At 32.5% G+C, this 19,391-nt stretch overlaps 1 protein-coding gene across 1 annotated transcript; it reads left to right on the forward strand.

Moving 5' to 3' along the window:
• Window positions 1–6,949: 6,949 nt before the first annotated feature.
• On the forward strand, window positions 6,950–12,360 carry LOC107496535 (probable polygalacturonase). Its single transcript, XM_016117813.3, has 5 exons — window positions 6,950–7,468; window positions 10,338–10,458; window positions 10,783–10,957; window positions 11,150–11,220; window positions 11,481–12,360. Exons 1-5 carry the CDS (start codon window positions 7,142–7,144, stop codon window positions 12,116–12,118), a joined length of 1,332 nt encoding a protein of 443 aa, XP_015973299.1. The 5' UTR covers window positions 6,950–7,141; the 3' UTR covers window positions 12,119–12,360.
• The last annotated feature ends 7,031 nt before the right edge of the window (window positions 12,361–19,391 follow it).

Consider the following 19,391-nt stretch of genomic DNA (forward strand, 5'->3'; position numbering starts at 1 on the left):
ATGAGAACCAGAGAAAGAGAGAGTGAATGTGATGTAAGAGAAAGCAGAGAGAGAGAGAATAAGAAGTGAAACCGAGAGAGGAGTACATGGCTATGTCTCAGCTTTTTCTTTTCTATTTCTATTTTGACCGAAGAAGACTTTTATTTTTTTATAATGAACAGTGAGAGTGGTAATAATTGACTTCATTTTTTACTCCATTTTGGTTAGGCTGTGTTTTTTTGAACAGAATAGGATAAGACATTTAGAATAGGATAAGATAAGATATTAATGGACAAAAATATAAAATTTTATATTTTTATATTCTATTTGATGATAAATTAGAACAAATTATAAAAATTTAATTTATTTTAATTTTTTTTATTCAAAAAATTTGAGATAAAAAATATAATAATAAAAATATATAATTATAAAAAATTAACAAAAATAATAAAAACAAATGAAAAATAAGTTGTATCCTTTGTTAATGTCTCTGTGTCTTTCCTATCAGAATGAACACAAAATATACTAATTCAATATCTATAGACATACTGTCTCTGTCCATATCTCCTCTGCAAAACATGATTTTGTGTGTCATGTCTCTGTAAATAAACGCAACCTTAATAACTTAAAATGTGTCAAACAAGCACAAAAATTTTGAAATTTTATGTGAAATCGAACAAACAAATTAAATACGTAAATTATAAAATTATAATAAGATTTAAAATATAAAATTTTTAAATTTCCTATAAGTTTTATAAATTGTTTTATTCACTTAAAATTATAATATTAAAAAATTTTAATAATTAAATCGATATTTTAACTATTATATAGCATCAAAAATTAATTTAAATTTAAGATTAATAAAATATGGATAAGAGTACTACTTTATACTTCATTTTATCGGAATTTTTTTAAATAAATATTTTAATTAACAAAATATATATTTTAGAACGTTTTTTATTGAAAAGTGTTGATAAAAATCNGTAAATTATTTTTTGTATAAAATTTTTTTGTTATTTAAAATAAGTTATCAAGTTGATGGTGTATTTGTTGGTTATAAAATAGACATTTATTAGTGTTGTTATTAATTATCTTATGAGATATTTTCATTTGCATTATATTATACAGACGTTTAAGTTAATTATTTTACTAAATATTTTTATTATTCAAGTAAACTTTTTATGTAAATAAAATTATAATTTAAATATTTGTAATTATTTGCTTAAATAGTTTACTTATAACTCAAATTAATTTTTGATTCGGTATTTTTATTGTTTACTAGAGGTCTGACCTGCTGCTTTTAAGGAGAGTGAGTCACACACTCCCACTAGCAGATGCCATTGTCCCGTACCTAAGAGAGGCCAAGTTTAGTGACGCATTGCCATTCAAGGATTTTGTGTTTGACAACTCCTTGATCACAGCATTCGTTGAGCGTTGATGCCCAGAAACCCACACCTTTCACCTGCCGTGGGGTGAATGCACGATCACCCTATAGGACGTCGCATACTACATCGGGCTGCACACTAACGGAGAGCCTGTAGGTAGTTGCTTTCATGACTTTCACACATGGTACGGAACCGGGGCCTGGGAGTTGGTTGAGAAACTACTCGGTGTCAGGCCTCCTGTAATCCAACAGCAGGGAGCATGGAGGAAGGAGTCTTTCTCCCTGAAGTTGACATTGCTTCAAGAGCATGTTCGACAGATACCACTTGGTATTGGTGACCCAACCACCTTTCGACAGTATACGAGGTGCTACATACTGTTGATGATCGGAGATTACCTGATGACTGATAAGTCCAATAATCAGGTTCATCTCTGGTGGCTCCCACTAATAGACAACTTTGAGAGATGCTGAAGTTTGTCCTAGGAATCTGCGGTGCTAGCATGGACGTACCATTTCTTATGCTCTGCGGCCCACTGCTCCACCACAGACATCAACGAATACACTCCTTTACTGGTATCTTGGAAATACCAGAGGTTCCCTAAGTGGTGTCCACCTGAGCGACGGATTTACATGTTCCTTATGACTGTAAGGTAACTGTTTAGTTTGGTTTTACTATTCTTCATTTTTCGCATAACATTATTAAGACAGATTGACTGAATGGTGGTTAATGTTGCAAATGTCTACAGGTTGATTGGCATGACACAGTAAAGCAGGGACCAACACGAGGGTTTGAAGTGATAGCTCTGCCTAACTGCACCTTGTAAGAGTGAGATGCTGACGGACATGTTTGATTGTATCAACGGAAGGATGACATGGCAAATGAGACTGCTGTCCAACTGTCGGTGGTCCTGCGACATTGTGGGTGCCAAACACGTGTGCGCTCCTCCCACCCTACGCACCTCCCTAGCAAAATAGAACAACAGTGGTAAACAGGTTCAACAAGTATGATAATGACAACTGAGAATATAGACCACAATGAATCTTTAACTTACCAGTATTCGAGATTCTGTCAGAGAGCAACACTGAGACTCTAAGGGCAGCCTGTTGTATGTTGTCGGCAACACACATGGTACTTTAATCAATTCGACTCTACTATTCGGTATTCAGCACTTCTGCGAATGCTATAATTCTTCACACCCTGCATTACTGCAACTCTGCTTTTGAATCTGTGGCCAACCCTAACTCCACACCACCGTCCAAGTTGTAATCTTTCTCATCCATGTTGGAAAATAGGTTCTTCTCTTGCATTGCGTCCAGATCCAACGTACCATAGTGACTGAGTACAGATGACAAGGAAGGAATTGGGTGTGGGGAGACAAAAGATACCTACGCGATGCCTCGACTATAGTCTCTGGTACAAACTCTTCCTCCTCATTATCATCCTTGGAGAAACCGCTCTCGTTGCTATCCGTAACATACTCATTGTCGGAGTCCTCCCCGTCGACCTCCAAGTCTTTCACTGTACTGGCAACATGAATCGGTGGTGGTACGAGAGGTGGGTCATCTTGGACGAAGTCTGACAATCCAGATCCACCGCCACCGACGTCACCAACCTCCGCAGAAGGCTTCATCACTTGCTCCGCCATGATTCTTCCATAGATGTCAAACATCAGGCGCACATGCTCATCGTCGTAGAGTCAAAACAGATGAACCTGAAAAACTCTATTTTCTATCGGTACTAGTGACCTATACCCCACCCTTCCGATCTCTTTTCTCCCGCTGCCTACCACCGATGCTACCTAATATCAGACTCTTTAATTCTGCTAATGAACTTACTGGTCGGATATGCAACAGAATGGAATTCTCACACTCAAATGTCACTCCATTATCACTATTTCTTATACGACAATTCGAATACACACTTACAACCAAGTATCTATTACTACTGGACATTTTGGCTTATTTTCGGAAGGAATAGGTAAAAAATAAGTAGTGAAATGTTTGTGGAGAATACAAAGAATTACACATCCTTTTATAGCTACTGAAAATTTGTTTTAACGTATATCGTTTACAGTATAAACATCATAATTATACAGTAGTATAAACGATATATACCTTTATTTTTTTGGTGTTATCTCGTTTACAGAATAAACGAGATAAGATATACGATATATTTCAATAAAAACATTTCTAATCATATATTTCGATAAATAAAATATTTAATTTATTTATTTTAAAAAAATCCCAACTTATCTTATCTACATAGTCATGATATAGATAACAAAAATTATTATTTGCACCTAAAAATCAATTATTATATATAATTTAATTTATTTTTAATATATATTTTATATTTTAATGTTATTTTATTTTAATAACTAATTTTTATATATATCTCATATGATTAATAAATAATCCGTTGTGATAGAAGAGAAAAGTTCTTTTCAATATTTTGCATAGAGCAATGCTAGGGGCCAGTAATTTTTGTGACTGTTAGTCATCAATTAGTCATTAATGATGATTTGATGGTGTGAGATTGGTGTGAGATTTCATCCAATGGCTCACATTTCTCTACTGGTGGTTACATACTGGCCAAAATTTAATAAAACTATTGCCTCCTAGACTTTTCCTTTTGCATATTATAAATAAGTTAATTTGATTAGATTTAACGTATTAATTTAATTTTTTTTAAAATTGTCATTTTTTATTATCTTCTTCATTTTTGAACGTCACGTAACACATTAAAGTCATAAATGACAATTTTATCAAAATACTAATTTAAATGATGTAATTATTTTTTAAATACTAAATTGAAAAATTAAATTGATTCATGTGTAATTTTTCGATAACCAAATTTAAATATTAACCTGATATTCATATCCTGTGGTTCTAATGTTTGTCAAAATTAATTGGATTTAGTATGACTATTTAAATTTTTATTCTTATTTCTAAATTATATTAGATGAGATGTTTAGTCAATATTTACTTTTAACAATAAAGTTAGGTGTTTAAATTGTTTTTAAACCAAGCCTTCAACTGAATTTATATGCTTTGTAATAAAATTTTTGTGTTAAAAAGAAATGCAGAGACAAAAATTAAGTGACAGGCGTGGCTAAAATTTTTTATTATGGAAGATAAATGTGTGTCATTTAATTCTGTTGGTGTGTGCATGTGTTTTATTTTGATATGAAAATCATTAATCGATCTACCAATTACTTTGTAATTTAATTTTTAAAATTTTGTAAATATTAAATTGGAGAGTCCGATTTATTTGTTATAATTTTAAAAAAAAAAAATTATAAATCGGAGAATCCGATTTTCACATTTTAAATAAAAAAGTTTTATATTTGAGAATAACACTTTTATTATCCATAATCCTAAAATACACTATTTCCACCCCATATCAAAAATAATTTGCGGACAGACGTACATTTTTTTTTGTCAAACTTATATCGATTTGGTTAGATTTAATTAGTAAAATTTTGTATATATAGTTTTATTGTTAAAATGTTTATATCAATAAAATAAATGGTTGTTATGATTAATTTGAGTTGATCAAATAATTAATTAATTTATTTATTTAAATAAGTGTTGGTAATTTTTTGTGACTATAAGTATCGATAATTTAAATTATGTTTTGTATATATAGTAATTTATTAGTTAATAATTTTTAAATAAAATTTAGATTCGTAATAAATTAATTTTTAATTTATTAAATTAAAAAATATAGTACGAAAAAAGTAGGAAAAAAAATGGTGGTGGTTGTCTTGAATCTTCATCTACAATTCAACGATTTGAGTGCAAGTTGCGATAAATAAAAACAACTTTCTCTAATTCATAGTTTACATGTGTTAAAATTAGAAAGCCATATATGTAATATTGTAATAAAGCGGCATATGTGTTAAGGACTTAAGGTAAAGAATTCTATATTATTTTTTTGATAAATAATTTCTCTTGCCCTAAAAAAATATTGTTAGAGTAAATATTTTTTTGTTTGGAATAGAGATTATATTATCTCTTGAAAAAAAATAGACGAAAACTGAATTTGTCTTTATTCTTTATTATTAGGATTAAATATGATTTTAGTTTTTAAAATATAAGTCAAAAAATTTTTTTCGTCTTAATTTTTTGTTAATATAACATTGTCCCTAAAATTTAACTTAATTTTAAAATTATTTTTATTTTAGGGACTAAAATCATATAAAGACGGGAATGAAAGTAGAAGTGGATGTAGACAACTTTTTCTTCCTTTTTTCCTTCGTAAGAATAAAAATACTCTTTTCTCTTATTTTTTTATTTTATAATTTTTTTATTATAGATAATTTGGTCCAAAATTTTAATATTTAAATAAAAAAATTAGAGATGACAAAATGGGTCAAGTTTAGTTATTAACTTTATTTATTTTATTTTACAATTTCGTATATATGCTCAAATTATGTAACTTATTTTTTAAAATAAAGATGATTTTATTGACAAATATTATTTTAAACAATTTTATTGAAGTTAAAAATAGTAAAAAAATTATATTATAATTTGACTATTTTTATTTGTATTTAATTTTTTAATTATTATTTTTTGGTTAATTTTAATGAATTTTATTTTTCAAAGAAAAAAAGAGTCAAGCGGGCTAGCTCGCCAATCCGCCAATCCGCCATAAAGCAGGGCGGGTTAGCATTTTGAACTCATTTTAGTTGGCGGGGCGGGCCAGTCCACCCTGTTTATGGGACGGACCTAGGCGGGGCAGGGCGGGTTGGGGCGGCCGGCCTGCTTTGCCACCCCTAAAAAAAACTATTTTAAAATTTGGCTTTAAACCATTAGAGGACGATTTTATATGCAAAAAAAAAAATGGAGACAAAAAATTTTCGACTTATACCTTAGTAAGCAAAATCGTACTTAACCCTTATTCTTATAAGGAGAAAAAAAGACTCTAAATTTCTAATCAGTCTAGCTACGCATCCAAGTATTTTTGGCAACCAAGTATAACAAAGTTAGCCCAAACTCAACAAAAACCACTTTCATTACACCAGCGTGTCACTAACGCAAATATATACTTCTTCGTCGTTGCATTCCTTCTTTTTCGTGTTATTCCTTTTTCTTCGTCTTCGCATTCCTTATTTTTCTTTGCGTGTTTTCTCTCAATCGTCTTTTTTTATTATTGCTATTGTTGCTACATTTTTTCTTTTTCTCCTTTTAATTGAAATTTATTTAGATCTAAAAATGAATTCGATGTATTTTTATCGATGATTGAATCTTTTTAATTGCTTGTTCAAAACTGAACTAATTTTAATTTATTTATATATTAATTGAGTAGATAATATATTAGTAAAAATTCAGATACATTTATTTTTTCGTAAAGTTAATATTTAAAAATAATTTCACACGCAAAAGATAATACCTAAATTTTCACCTATTATATTTAAAAGTAAAAATTTATACACAATTATTTCTATATAAAATTAATACTTAAAAATTATTAAATAATAATTTAATTAAATCTATTAAATTATTTAATTATTCTTAAATGATCTAATTATGTTTAAATATCAACTCACATAAGCACATTTTTTACGTGAGTTTCTACCAATTTTGAAACACATAGAGAGCATTAGATTCTTTTCTATGTGGAGAAGACACAGCAGAGACAGAGAAAGCAAATGAAGCACCACTTTTAATGCACCCTTCACTCTTCACAACCATCTACCATTCTTTTTTTTCTCTCTCTCTCTCTCTCTCTCTCTCTCTCTCTCTCTCTCTAAATCTCACTCACAAAAGCCTAAAATGCTTCTTCCAACAACGCTCCTAACCTTACTCTGCTTCTTCTTCTTCGATGCGCTTTCCGCCGAAGAAGTGGTCACGTGTTCCAACATCGTTCCCTTCCCTCGCCGCACCGACAAAATCTCCATAACGGACTTCGGCGGTGTTGGCGACGGCGTTACTCTCAACACCAAGGCTTTCCGTGAAGCAGTCTACAGAATCCGTCACCTCCACAGGAACGGCGGCACCGTCCTCTTCGTGCCACCTGGCATCTACGTATCGGAGCCTTTCAATCTCACCAGCCACATGACGCTCTACCTGGCCGCCGGTGCCGTTATCAGAGCCACACAGGTTCCTACCACAACTAACTAATTATATGCGACACATGATTCTGCGCTTTTTTAATATTTTAGTTAGAATTCAATTTTGATGTGATAGCTAAAATAATTATTTTTACATTGATTTCGAAATATTTCGTGAATGTTCATAAAAAAACGATACGATTGGAGGAATGAGAAAAACATTTTTTATATATATCAAAATTAAACCTTTTTAGTTAATAATATATTTCAACTAAATAATATATTTCAATATGTTATGTTAAGAAATCAATGACTTTCTTGAACAATATGAACAATTATCAATACAATAAAAACATATTACACCTCCAAGTTATCCGTCTAAATTTTAATATTAGAATAATCATTCACACACCTAGTAAAATAAACATCCGATATATTTTAATATTTTCATTATCTACTTATATTTTTCCTATTTCAATTAATAGAAATGAAATTGAAACTTAGCTAAAACTTGAGGATTAAACATTTTTTTTTTCAATTCATTGATCAGTTTATAGTATTCATTGAAAATAAGATATTTGTGAAGCATAATTTAAAAAAAAAATTATAATGTGATTAGTAAAATAGTATTTTAATATATAGATATTCAAACAAGTTTAATTATTCTGTGTACAACTAAAAATAACCCCTTAAGTTTGATTGACATTGGTGCACTCTAATAGAAGCAAATAAGATATGGAAATCATAAAATTATGTAGAAGATAAAAAATAAAGAGTTTTATTGTTTATGCATAATGTTAGACTTTAGTGCATCCAATGAGTTGTTGTAACTTTTAACATTACATAGATAAAAGTGGTTTCTCTTTTTTAGATTGGGGTGAAAGGTAATTTAATTACTTTTATTCATTTTAGAATAGTGTAAAAAAAGTTTTACACGTAAATATTAAAATCAACAAATTCCTTTACTTTCTTATTATTTGATGCGATCATTTTTTTTCAGAAAAAAATAATTTTTCTAATATTAATTTTTAAACCGGTATCTTTTATTTTGACTAACATTTGAAAGTTTGTTTAGACTTCATAGAAAAAAAATATTTCACTAGATTTTTAAAAGTTTTTTTGTGGGCTTTTAGATAAGGTTTTTTGATTTTTCAACGGTATCTTTCAACCCGACAGGTCAAGGACAGATCAGGTTAATTAAGTAAAATGCTCTACGAAGCTGTAAATTAGTTCAAATTAATTAAGGCTGGATTTAATATCACATGACCTAACCTATCGTTTTGACATTTTTTTCCCAAAATAAATATTTATTGTCATTTATGTTGCTGTTAAACATTTCAGGAAATAGTATCAAGTTTTATGATTACTAAGGTTCTAATTAAAAACTTTGGATAATGACTTTATTGGAAAATATTTGAACATGACGTTTATCCATATTATTTTAGCTTTAAGCAGGTCTATTTGTAATTTGTTATCTTGTCTGTATGTGTTTATTATATTGCTATGTGAAAACTCTTGCTGGGCAATACAGTGAAAGAAAAAGACTTGAGGTCTTGGTTCTATTCATACTTGACAAGCGTCCATTTTTTGCTACAAGTACCAATGACATTAATAAATATTCTATGGGAAAACACTATTTTAAGGTCACAGATTAAAATTACAGTAGCAATTTACTACAAAGCATTCCTTCTTATATATGGTTATCATGATGGTTTGGGTCCATATGACCACGTTTATTAATATGGTTGGTAGCAGTGTACTATAAAGTCATAGATGATTGTATAATGGATCGTATTCATTGGAAACGGACAATCTATAATTGCTATGGCGGGTCCCTTTTTCCTATGGGTGAGATTGAAAAAGCATATTGATGGGTCTTTGTCTTCATCACTAGCATGGCAGCATGTGCATGACATTTATAGCCTTTAGCAAAAATAATTTAATGGGGCAGCATAGATAGCTGGCACTGCTGTCTTTTTCATTTGATGAACAAGTAAGTGTGTAAATACTGAATAAGATACTGACTTATAGGAGGTTCCATATATATGGTGGACTAATTTTAGCCACTTCTCATACTTGTTCAATCTTTGCTCATTGAAGCAATGTGTATAATGTGACATTATAAAATTGACTAATAGAATTTGGGAAGGTGAAAAATCATGGTTGGTAGTTATTTGGGATTATTTGACACCGGTTATGCACCGTAGTTGCATGGAAATTAAATCCTTTATTCTTAGGCGTAGGAATTTTGACATTGTAATACTTAAAACTTAGGCAGCTTATAATAGCAACGTTTTACCACTACTTTGGTCAATTACTTGTTGGAGTACTCTTAGTTCTTTAGCATTGTTCCTTGCATAAACAATATTGAAGTATCCATTTTTATCTTCCTCATGAATGCATGGTTATCAGCTAGCCAGTGGCTACACACAAAATCAACATATATTCAATCACACTCAACAACATGCCAGGTGGTATAAGTTCCAAAGCTTGTGAGTCTGTTTGGACCTTCAATATGTATCCATGAACCATTATAGTGTTGAATATCAAAATATATTTTTTCAATAAATTAACAAACTTAACAAATGCTTTCTCTGCTAGCATGTGAATATAATCTCCATTTCTCATAGTTAGAAACTTCACAAAGCCTTTTTCCACTAGATGGGATTGGCTACATGGATCAAAACATCGTTGCATTCTGTCCATGCATTGGGATGCGACAAAGTTTTACGTAAGCTGTCGTAAGCCTAACACAATCCTCCTCATTTTTCTGGGCTTGGCACTGGCTATGTAAACATAGGCCGAGTTCAATGCTCATTGTTAGAGATTAAAAAGAGAAGGTTTAAAAGTAAAAGTTCAGATGAACAATGACTTCAATGATCCTAAAACTAATTGGTGCTCTTCTTTGCATTCCTTAGGATTTGTCAACTTGGCCCTTGATTGCACCATTGCCATCTTATGGCAGAGGAAGGGAGCTCCCCGGAGGAAGGTATATGAGTTTTCTCCATGGAGATGGACTTGAGGATGTGATAATCACAGGTTTGTATCTAATAATATTCAATATCTTCGGAGGAAACTATGAAAAAATATGTTGCTAATGCTTAATACTAAATCAAATTTTCATTTTATATAGTTATACCACTGAGTGCACCATATAACTTTTTATAAGTATATAAAGCATGATATCTAGAATAATTAAGAGGAGTAAAAGGAAATTGCATGCTGGAAAAGCCTTGTATTCCATGGTCATAATTTTATTGATTGCATATGGAGCAGTACGCTTCTCCGGTTATTTTAAGTCTTTGAGCTATCATGTAAAAACTGGACTGATTCTCTTTCTTATCGATATTTATATGTTCATAGGGGAGAACGGGACAATTGATGGTCAAGGAGAAGTGTGGTGGAACATGTGGAGAAAGCAAACACTTAAGTTTACCAGACCAAACCTTGTTGAATTTGTGAACTCCAAAAATATTATAATTTCAAATGTGATTTTCAAGGATTCTCCCTTCTGGAACATACATCCAGTTTACTGCAGGTATTGGTCAAGTATATAGGTCATGAAGAGTTATCTTTTTCTTTCTAACGTTGGTTTAACATGATTATGGCCAATTCTTATAAGTTTGTACTATTACTTAATAGTTCATGCTCTTGTTACTTTGTTGCTTGTGGCGGCTTGGACTAGCCATTACCTTGAAATCTGATTCGAAACTTTCTTGCTTCCTTCCAGCAATGTCGTCGTAAGATTCACCACTATTTTGGCCCCACGTGACTCTCCTAATACTGATGGAATTGATCCAGGTTTGTATATTATAATAAACAATCAAAGGACTAATGAACCTCATTATTGTTGTATTATTGTGAGTTTTACATATTGGTTGTTGTACCTTTTCTTTCTAAGATAAACAATGCATTGTCTCATACAGGACATGAAAAAATATGGGGATTATGAACATTGATTATTCCACGAGTTCAGTTAGTGGATTGTTACCTTGTTTGAAAAGTAAGATTATCCTTGTTTTGATTTAATCTTATATAATATATATGATTCATGTATGTAGATTCAAGTTCAAATGTCTGCATAGAGGACTCATATATATCTACTGGAGATGATCTTGTGGCTGTGAAGAGTGGTTGGGACGAATACGGTATTGCTTATGGTCGCCCTAGCTCCGACATTACCATCCGGCGTGTAACTGGTTCATCTCCATTTTCCGGCATTGCAGTCGGCAGCGAAACCTCCGGCGGGGTGGAGAATGTGCTCGCCGAACACATCAACCTTTTCAAGATGGGAGTAGGCATCCATATCAAGACTAACACCGGCAGGGGAGGGCTTATACATAACATAACAGTGTCTCATGTGTATATAGAGGATGCTAGGAAGGGAATAAAGATTTCCGGGGATGTTGGGGGCCATCCTGATGACAGGTTTGACCCTAACGCCCTCCCAGTTGTGAAGGGCATAACTATCAATAATGTGTGGGGTGTGAAGGTTCTTCAAGCTGGCTTGATAAAAGGGTTGAATAAAGCACCTTTCACTGAGGTTTGTTTATCTGATATCAACCTTCATGGGGAGACAGGACCTAGAACACCACCTTGGCAGTGTTCTGATGTGGTTGGTGTTGCTCATCAGGTTAGCCCTTGGCCTTGTTCTGAGCTGATTAGCCAACAATCTGGATCATGTGGCAATTTTTCATGAGTTTATGTTGATGGAGGATTTTTCCCCTAATCAAGTATTAATAGTGGTAACTAAGTGCTTCTCATATTGATTTATTTATTATCGTGAAAGAAAAATCTTCTCAACTCATATGAATATATGATTTATGATAAAGCACATACTTGTAACTTGTTCCTTGTTCCCATTGGACTACATGTATGTACATGCATAGGGATCTCAAATTTCGAGAAATCAAAATTAGAGGATTGAACTCTTTCTTTCAATTAATTTCCGCATTTTTACTAGATACTTAGGGGAATGAAATTGATGAATTCATAAAGTATTTTATAGGAGGGATAACTAAGAGTGATTATCACTCAATTAATTTTTCAATTTTCGATGGACTGGTTACCAAAATATGACTGGAAACAATTGATGAATTCAAGGGTGAATTTAAGGGTAAAGTATGCTCTTTTTCTTTTAACATTAGTTATTGATATTACACAAGATATAGAGAGATGATTAATGTCATATTTATAAGTGAAGCTAGCACTATATCTCAAAGAAAGTCTTATCACATGTTATATAACAAAAATGCTTCATCAAATGTCATATAATCTATGTGCCAAGGACATTAGGGAAGTGATTGGATGATTGCTTACTTGAATATAAATTTTGGTTTGGTAAATTTTTTTTAAAATGTGTTTGTGTTTTTTGAAAAGCACAAAGTTTTTTTTATTTTGTATTTAGTAAATAAAAAAGATTTATGTTTGTATTTGTAATTTTTAAAAAATAGGAGTACTTTTGAAAGTATTTAAGATGGAACTTTTTAAAAATAATTTGTATTTATCAAAATTAAAAAGTCTAATATAATTTTATATATTAATATCTATTATAATATTTTTAAATTTTAAAATTATTTTATGAAACATATTTATTATTATTTGTGTTTATTAAAAATTATTTTTAATTTAATTTATCAAACATAGATGTTGCCATTTTTAAAAAATTATGTTTTAAAAACTAATTTTTAATTTTTTATAAACTACTTTTCAAAAGTTTTTTATAATTCTGTTCAAACAAAGGATAAAAAAATTAGCATCAGGCCAAACTAGAGTAATTTTTATTTTTTATAAGCGTAAGCAGTTACTTCTAAATTGTAAAAAGAATTATGAGAGATTTATATATATGTAATACGAACATGATTTAAAATACATGGAATACGAACACAAATATTATTTTTCAACCAAATTTTGAACAAAATCACCTAGAAAAATTCAAAGAGTAAAGTATCGTTTTTGTCCCCAACGTTTGGGGTAAATTCTAAAGTTGTTCTTAACGTTTTAATCGTCCTATTTAAGTCCCTAATGTTTCAAAACTGACTCAATGTTGTCCTGCCGTTAGGGATCCGTTAACAGAATTGACAGCGGGACAAAATTGAGACGATTTTCAAACGTTAGGGACTTAAATAGGATGAAAACGTTGGGGACAAAAATGATACATAGAAATAAATTTTAATTTTATCCTTCAATAATATCAATTTTTTACTATACATAGTATTCAATTATTTTTTAATCACATCTAAGTAAATTACACTTAATCATATTACTTTCATTTTAAATAAATTAATTTTTTTTATAATTTTACTCTTAAAGATTTTTAGTTATCATAAAATATTTGTAGAATGACTAATATATAAACTTTTAGAAAAAAAATAATATATATACAATAAAATATAAATTATACTTTTTGTCTCTAATGTATCAAAATTCTTTAAAATTATAAAAAATTATTTTAAATGAAAGAAATGTGATTAAGTGTAATTTATTTAGATGTAATTAAAAAATAATTGAATACTATGTGCAGTAAAAAAATTAATATTATTGAAAAATAAAATAAAATAAAATTTATTTTTATGTATCGTTTTTGTCCCTGATGTTTTCGTCCTATTTAAGTCCCTAATGTTTCAAAATCGTCTCAATTTTGTCCCGCCGTTAATTCTATTAACGAATTCCTAACGGCAGGATAATATTGAGTCAATTTTAAAACGTTAGGGATTTAAAGAGGACGATTGAAACGTTAGGGACAATTTTGGGACTTACCCCAAACGTTAAGGACAAAAACGATATTTTACTCAAACTCAAAAAATAGGGCTCATTGTTTTTTTTTTGCTAAAAATGAACGCGAATCGGATCGAATATGACCAAAATTTCGATCTAATCCGTACTAAAATTATCGGATCGGATTTCGGATATATCCACAAAATATATAAATTATTTAAAAAGATTATTTTTATTAAAAAATATCAATAAAATTATTTTTTCACTCCTTTAAATATATTTATTCTTAAAATATTATTAAACATATTTTTTTAAATAATAAAAATAAAATAATATAAGATATATGATAATAATTAGTTAATTTTTTTGTGTCTAAATAAAAAAAAGACCAAAACAAACACCTCCTAAATCAGAAGTGATGATTTGCTAGAGAACATTACTAGGCTCTGACCTAATTACATGATTGAGATTACTTCTTACTCTATATTTAGCCATTTAATCCGCTGTTTTATTTGCTTCTCTAGCTATCCAATTGACTTGAACATATCAATATCTTTATAAAAGTTTCTAAATTTTGTGAACTAAATCAACAACTTCAGACGTGTACCTACCACCAGAGTCATACAAAAGGTGCAGAACGTCCAAACAATCCATTTCACACACAATGTCTCTCAAACCGCAGTTTCAGGCTAAGACAAGCTCCCTCGAGACTGTAAAAAACTAACATCTAGTGTAGACTAGGGAGGAGAACTACTAGAACAGTTCGAGATCCAACTCTCATTAAAGTCTCTAATAATACAGACAAAACTAGCCAAACTCAAATCAGGGAATAAATTTGCATTATAATTAACTTTAAAACTATTACCTACAAGGGGTTTCCAACACCAACGATTCTTAAAGGTGCTATAGGAAGAATACCGGTGCATATGAAGTCTCAAATCTATGATAGTGCTTCTGATAAGGGCAACCACCTTATGATCCGTCCAAAGAATCCCAACATTAAAAACATTATTACACATATATCTCCACAATCACTACACTCGACCCTAAAAAGAACCTCATTACCAGGCACGACCTTTTTAAATTAAGCCTCAATGGAGGTACCTTCAAACGAGTCAATAAAGCGAGGGTCTAACATTTGTCAAAGACTATTGGATTTAACACAGTCCCACATGCAATGTTCAATTGTCTCCTAAACTGCATTACATTTCTGGTATAAATCCGAACTAGCTAGATGTCGCTTGAATCAGAAAGCCTCCGTCGGGAGAGTGTTATGAAGTCCAATCCATATAGTGAATTTGATATTTTTGAAAGATTTAAATGTCAAAGCCAGCTCCAATCACTATTTCTATTCCAATTCACTTTATGTTTTAACAACCCATTGTAACCTTCTCTTGTTCTGTACCCTTTTGCCCTTGTAGGCCACCAACTCCACCCCAGATCGAGGTCCGCCGAATTTGGGTAGAAAAAGCCGCAAATGAATTATATAATTGCAAGAGGAATTGTCTTAGCAAGCGTATCTACCACCTAAGATCCATCACGCAGTTCACGCTACAAATCAGCCACTACAAATTCTGACTCAGATATGTGAGCATAGGAAACAATATCATAAAGCCTTTCAAACGGGATCCATTCATCGTACTACATGGATTGCTACACATCCCCTGTGTTCCACTTAAGCCCATATTTAAGAGCCTCATATGTTTTAAGAATGTTCTTTCAAGTGGCCGACGCATTCTATCCATGACTACCACCAAAACAATTCGAATTTTGGAAGTATTTTTACATCACAAACTGCACCCACAGTTTGTTTCTATTGTTGAAACAATCCCAAACCAACCTGTCAAGAAGTGCCAGATTAGCACAGTATGTATATCTTACACCTAAATCATCTACTTTTTTGGGAGTAATAGCTATTTTCTTAACCAATGGCAACTCTCTCCCATTATTATGGCCTCTTCATAAGAACTGTTGCATCAACGAATCAATTTTTTCACATGCATACTTTAGAAGGAGAATAACTGCATGTTATAGATCGGAATAGAAGTTATTATCAACTTAACCAAACAAAATCTTTCTGTCTTATTCAACAGACACCCCTTCCAACTAGCAAACTTGTTCTGAATTTTTTTATTGACTTCTTGAATCGACCTCCTAAAAGACTTTTCATGCCTAATATTAACTTCTAGGTACCTTTCCAAGTCTTGACAAAAATGAATACTAGAGACTCATGAGAGCATTTTCTTCCTTCTCACAGAAATATTCTTTGAACATTGAACCCTATAGTTACTAAGATTCATCCGCAGGCTTGATACTTTGGAGAATAAAGTCCATGCACGTCATAACTTTCTCTACCTGAGTTTTCGTAGCTTTACAAAATAGCAGTAGATCATCAGCAAACATCAAATAAGATATTTTCGGGTCATATCTGAAAACTGATATCGGTATCCACGAGTCTTGAGAAATCTAATAGACAATAAAACAAGCAAGACACTCCATACAAAACACAAAGAGATAACGAGGCATGAAATTCCCTTGTCTCAAACTCTTCTAAGGGTTAAAGCTCTGGAATAAAATATAAAATTAATATTTAATTATTTATTTATTTATTTTTGTAGATTTGCGGATACGTGGATACATATATAAAATCCGCAATTTAATTCTATTAGCGTGTGGATTGAATCCAATTCAATAGTTTTGCAAATCAGATTGATATCCATAATTTTTAGATCGAATTTGGATAAACACCGTGAATATACGAATTGAATCCGATTCATGAACACCTCTATTTTCTTTTTCCTCAACCACATCCTTTTGTTTCTATTTCTTCAATTAAAAACGTTCAAAAGTTTTATATACCCAAATATTAAACGTGAAAGTAACTCCATTTTATGTTTGTCGCAAAAATAATACTTTAAAATAACAGATATAATTAAATAAGGGTAAAAAACGTAAACAAGCAAAGGAGAGAACAATTTGACACAAATAAGCCAAAACAAAATCTGATTCATCAATCAACCAAAGCACATTTCTATGTAGTTCGAACCAATTTGGTTTGAACTCAGTTTCCATGTAATTCGAACCAATTAGGTTCGAATTACACATTGTAAACGTTTGCCACATAATTCGAACCAATTAGGTTCGAACTCCAACTCTATAATTCGAACTAATTAGGTTCGAATTACACACATTAAGTATGGGGGAATGTTGCTTGTCGCGATTGCACAGGACGGGAACTCCAACATACTCCCTGTTGCATTCGCATTAGTCGAGGGTGAGAATGCTGAGTCGTGGTCCTTCTTTCTCTCCCACCTGCGTGAGCATGTGACACCACAGCCGGGTATGCTGGTTATCTCGGACAGGCATAACGGCATCAAGGCCACGCTTGAGGCTCCTGACGGAGGCTGGTTACCTCCGTCTGCATACCGGACATTCTGCATTCGACATGTTGCGGCAAATTTTGCCCTCACCTTCAAGGGCAAAGACGCAAGGAGGCTACTTGTGAATGCGGCGTACACTAAGACCGAGGTCGAGTTCCATTACTGGTTTGATATTCTTAGGTCCGAAGACCCGACGATGTGTGACTAGGCGAACCGGATTGAGTATTCGTTGTGGACACAGCATTGTGATGAGGGGCGTAGATTCGGACACATGACGACGAATATATCTGAGTGTGTGAACTCGATCCTCAAGGGTGTTAGAAACCTTCCTGTGTGCTCGCTAGTGAAGGCAACATACGGAAGGTTTGCCGAATTATTTGTTCGCAAAGGGAGAGAGGCTGAGGCGCAGATGGGAACCGGACAACAATTTAGTCAGCACTTGGTGAAGTGTATAGAGGCCAACTTGAAGACGGCTAGGTGCTTCACGGTTACTGTGTACGACAGAGATAACTCCGAGTTCACCGTCGCAGAGACAACTCCGACTGGTTCTTTCTCACTGGGTAGCTACAGAGTCTCGCTTGCATCTCAGACATGTGACTGCGGATACTTCCAGACACTTCATTTCCCGTGTCCCCATGCACTGGCATGCTGTGCCTATTCACGGCTTACATGGGAGCCTTATGTCCACCAGGTGTATCGTCTTAGTTTGGTCTTCAGTGTGTATCGGATGGGTTTCACACCTCCCATTCCGGAGGGTTTCTGGCCACCATATGACTGGCCAACTGTCATCCCTGACCCCAATAAGAGGCGTGCGAGAGAGGGTCGTCTGAGGTCCACTCGGATACGGACCAATATGGACGAGACAGATCCGAACCGGCCAAAGAGATGTGGGCTTTGTCGGCAGCCTTGCCACACACGCCGGAGTTGCCCACAGCTCGGAGGAGCAGAGCACACACGGGGCATGATTAGGTGTATTGGTGGCTTTGGTACTTTTGTTGTTTTCAATTTCGCGTTTAGATTCCACTATTATCGGTTTTCTTACTTGTAGTTGGTGACTGATAGAATTTGTTAACGTTAGTGTGATGTACTTTGAATGGGATTTTAGTTAATGAATATGTTCTGTCTCCACAGTTTTAAACGAAATGTATGTCTAATGCACACCGGAATAAGTAACTGTGCGAGTTTTATTAAGCCATGATGCAGAAACTATGTTCGTAACTTAAATTGCTGTGTGGAACGAATTCTTAGTAATTCGAACCATATTAGTTCGAATTACTTGGTGGCTATTTCTTCACTCTAATTCGAACCTAATTGGTTCGAATTATGTGGCAAACGTTTACAATGTGTAATTAGTTCGAATTACATGGAAACTGAGTTCGAACCAAATTGGTTCGAACTCCATAGAAATGTGCTTTGGTTGATTGATGAATCAGATTTTGCTTTGGCTTATTTGTGTCAAATTATTCTCTCATTGGCTTGTTTATGTTTTTTACCCATTAAATAATTATAAAAAAATATTTTATGTATTAAATTTAAAATTTCGAAAAAAAAACCGAAAAGAAAATTGGCAATTTGGCATATTCGGAATCTGTGGGGAGTGGCAGCAGTAGGTACAGCCGCAATTAGAACACAAACAAGAAACAAACGTAGCTCCAAACTTTCAACTCTGCAACACTTTCGGAACCATTAAAGCTTAAAGCTCACACCTTTCAGTTTTTGAGGTTCCAATTCCACCTTCCAACTCCAGAAAACGACACAACCCTATGGCCGTTTCAGCAGCAATTTCACTTTCCTTTCTCAACACTGTCTCTGTCACATAAACAAAACAACAAACACATCATCTTCATATCATCGCATTCTCTCTCTCTCTCTCTC

This window comes from Arachis duranensis, chromosome 7, assembly GCF_000817695.3.
Source record: "Arachis duranensis cultivar V14167 chromosome 7, aradu.V14167.gnm2.J7QH, whole genome shotgun sequence".
Lineage (NCBI taxonomy): Eukaryota > Viridiplantae > Streptophyta > Magnoliopsida > Fabales > Fabaceae > Arachis > Arachis duranensis.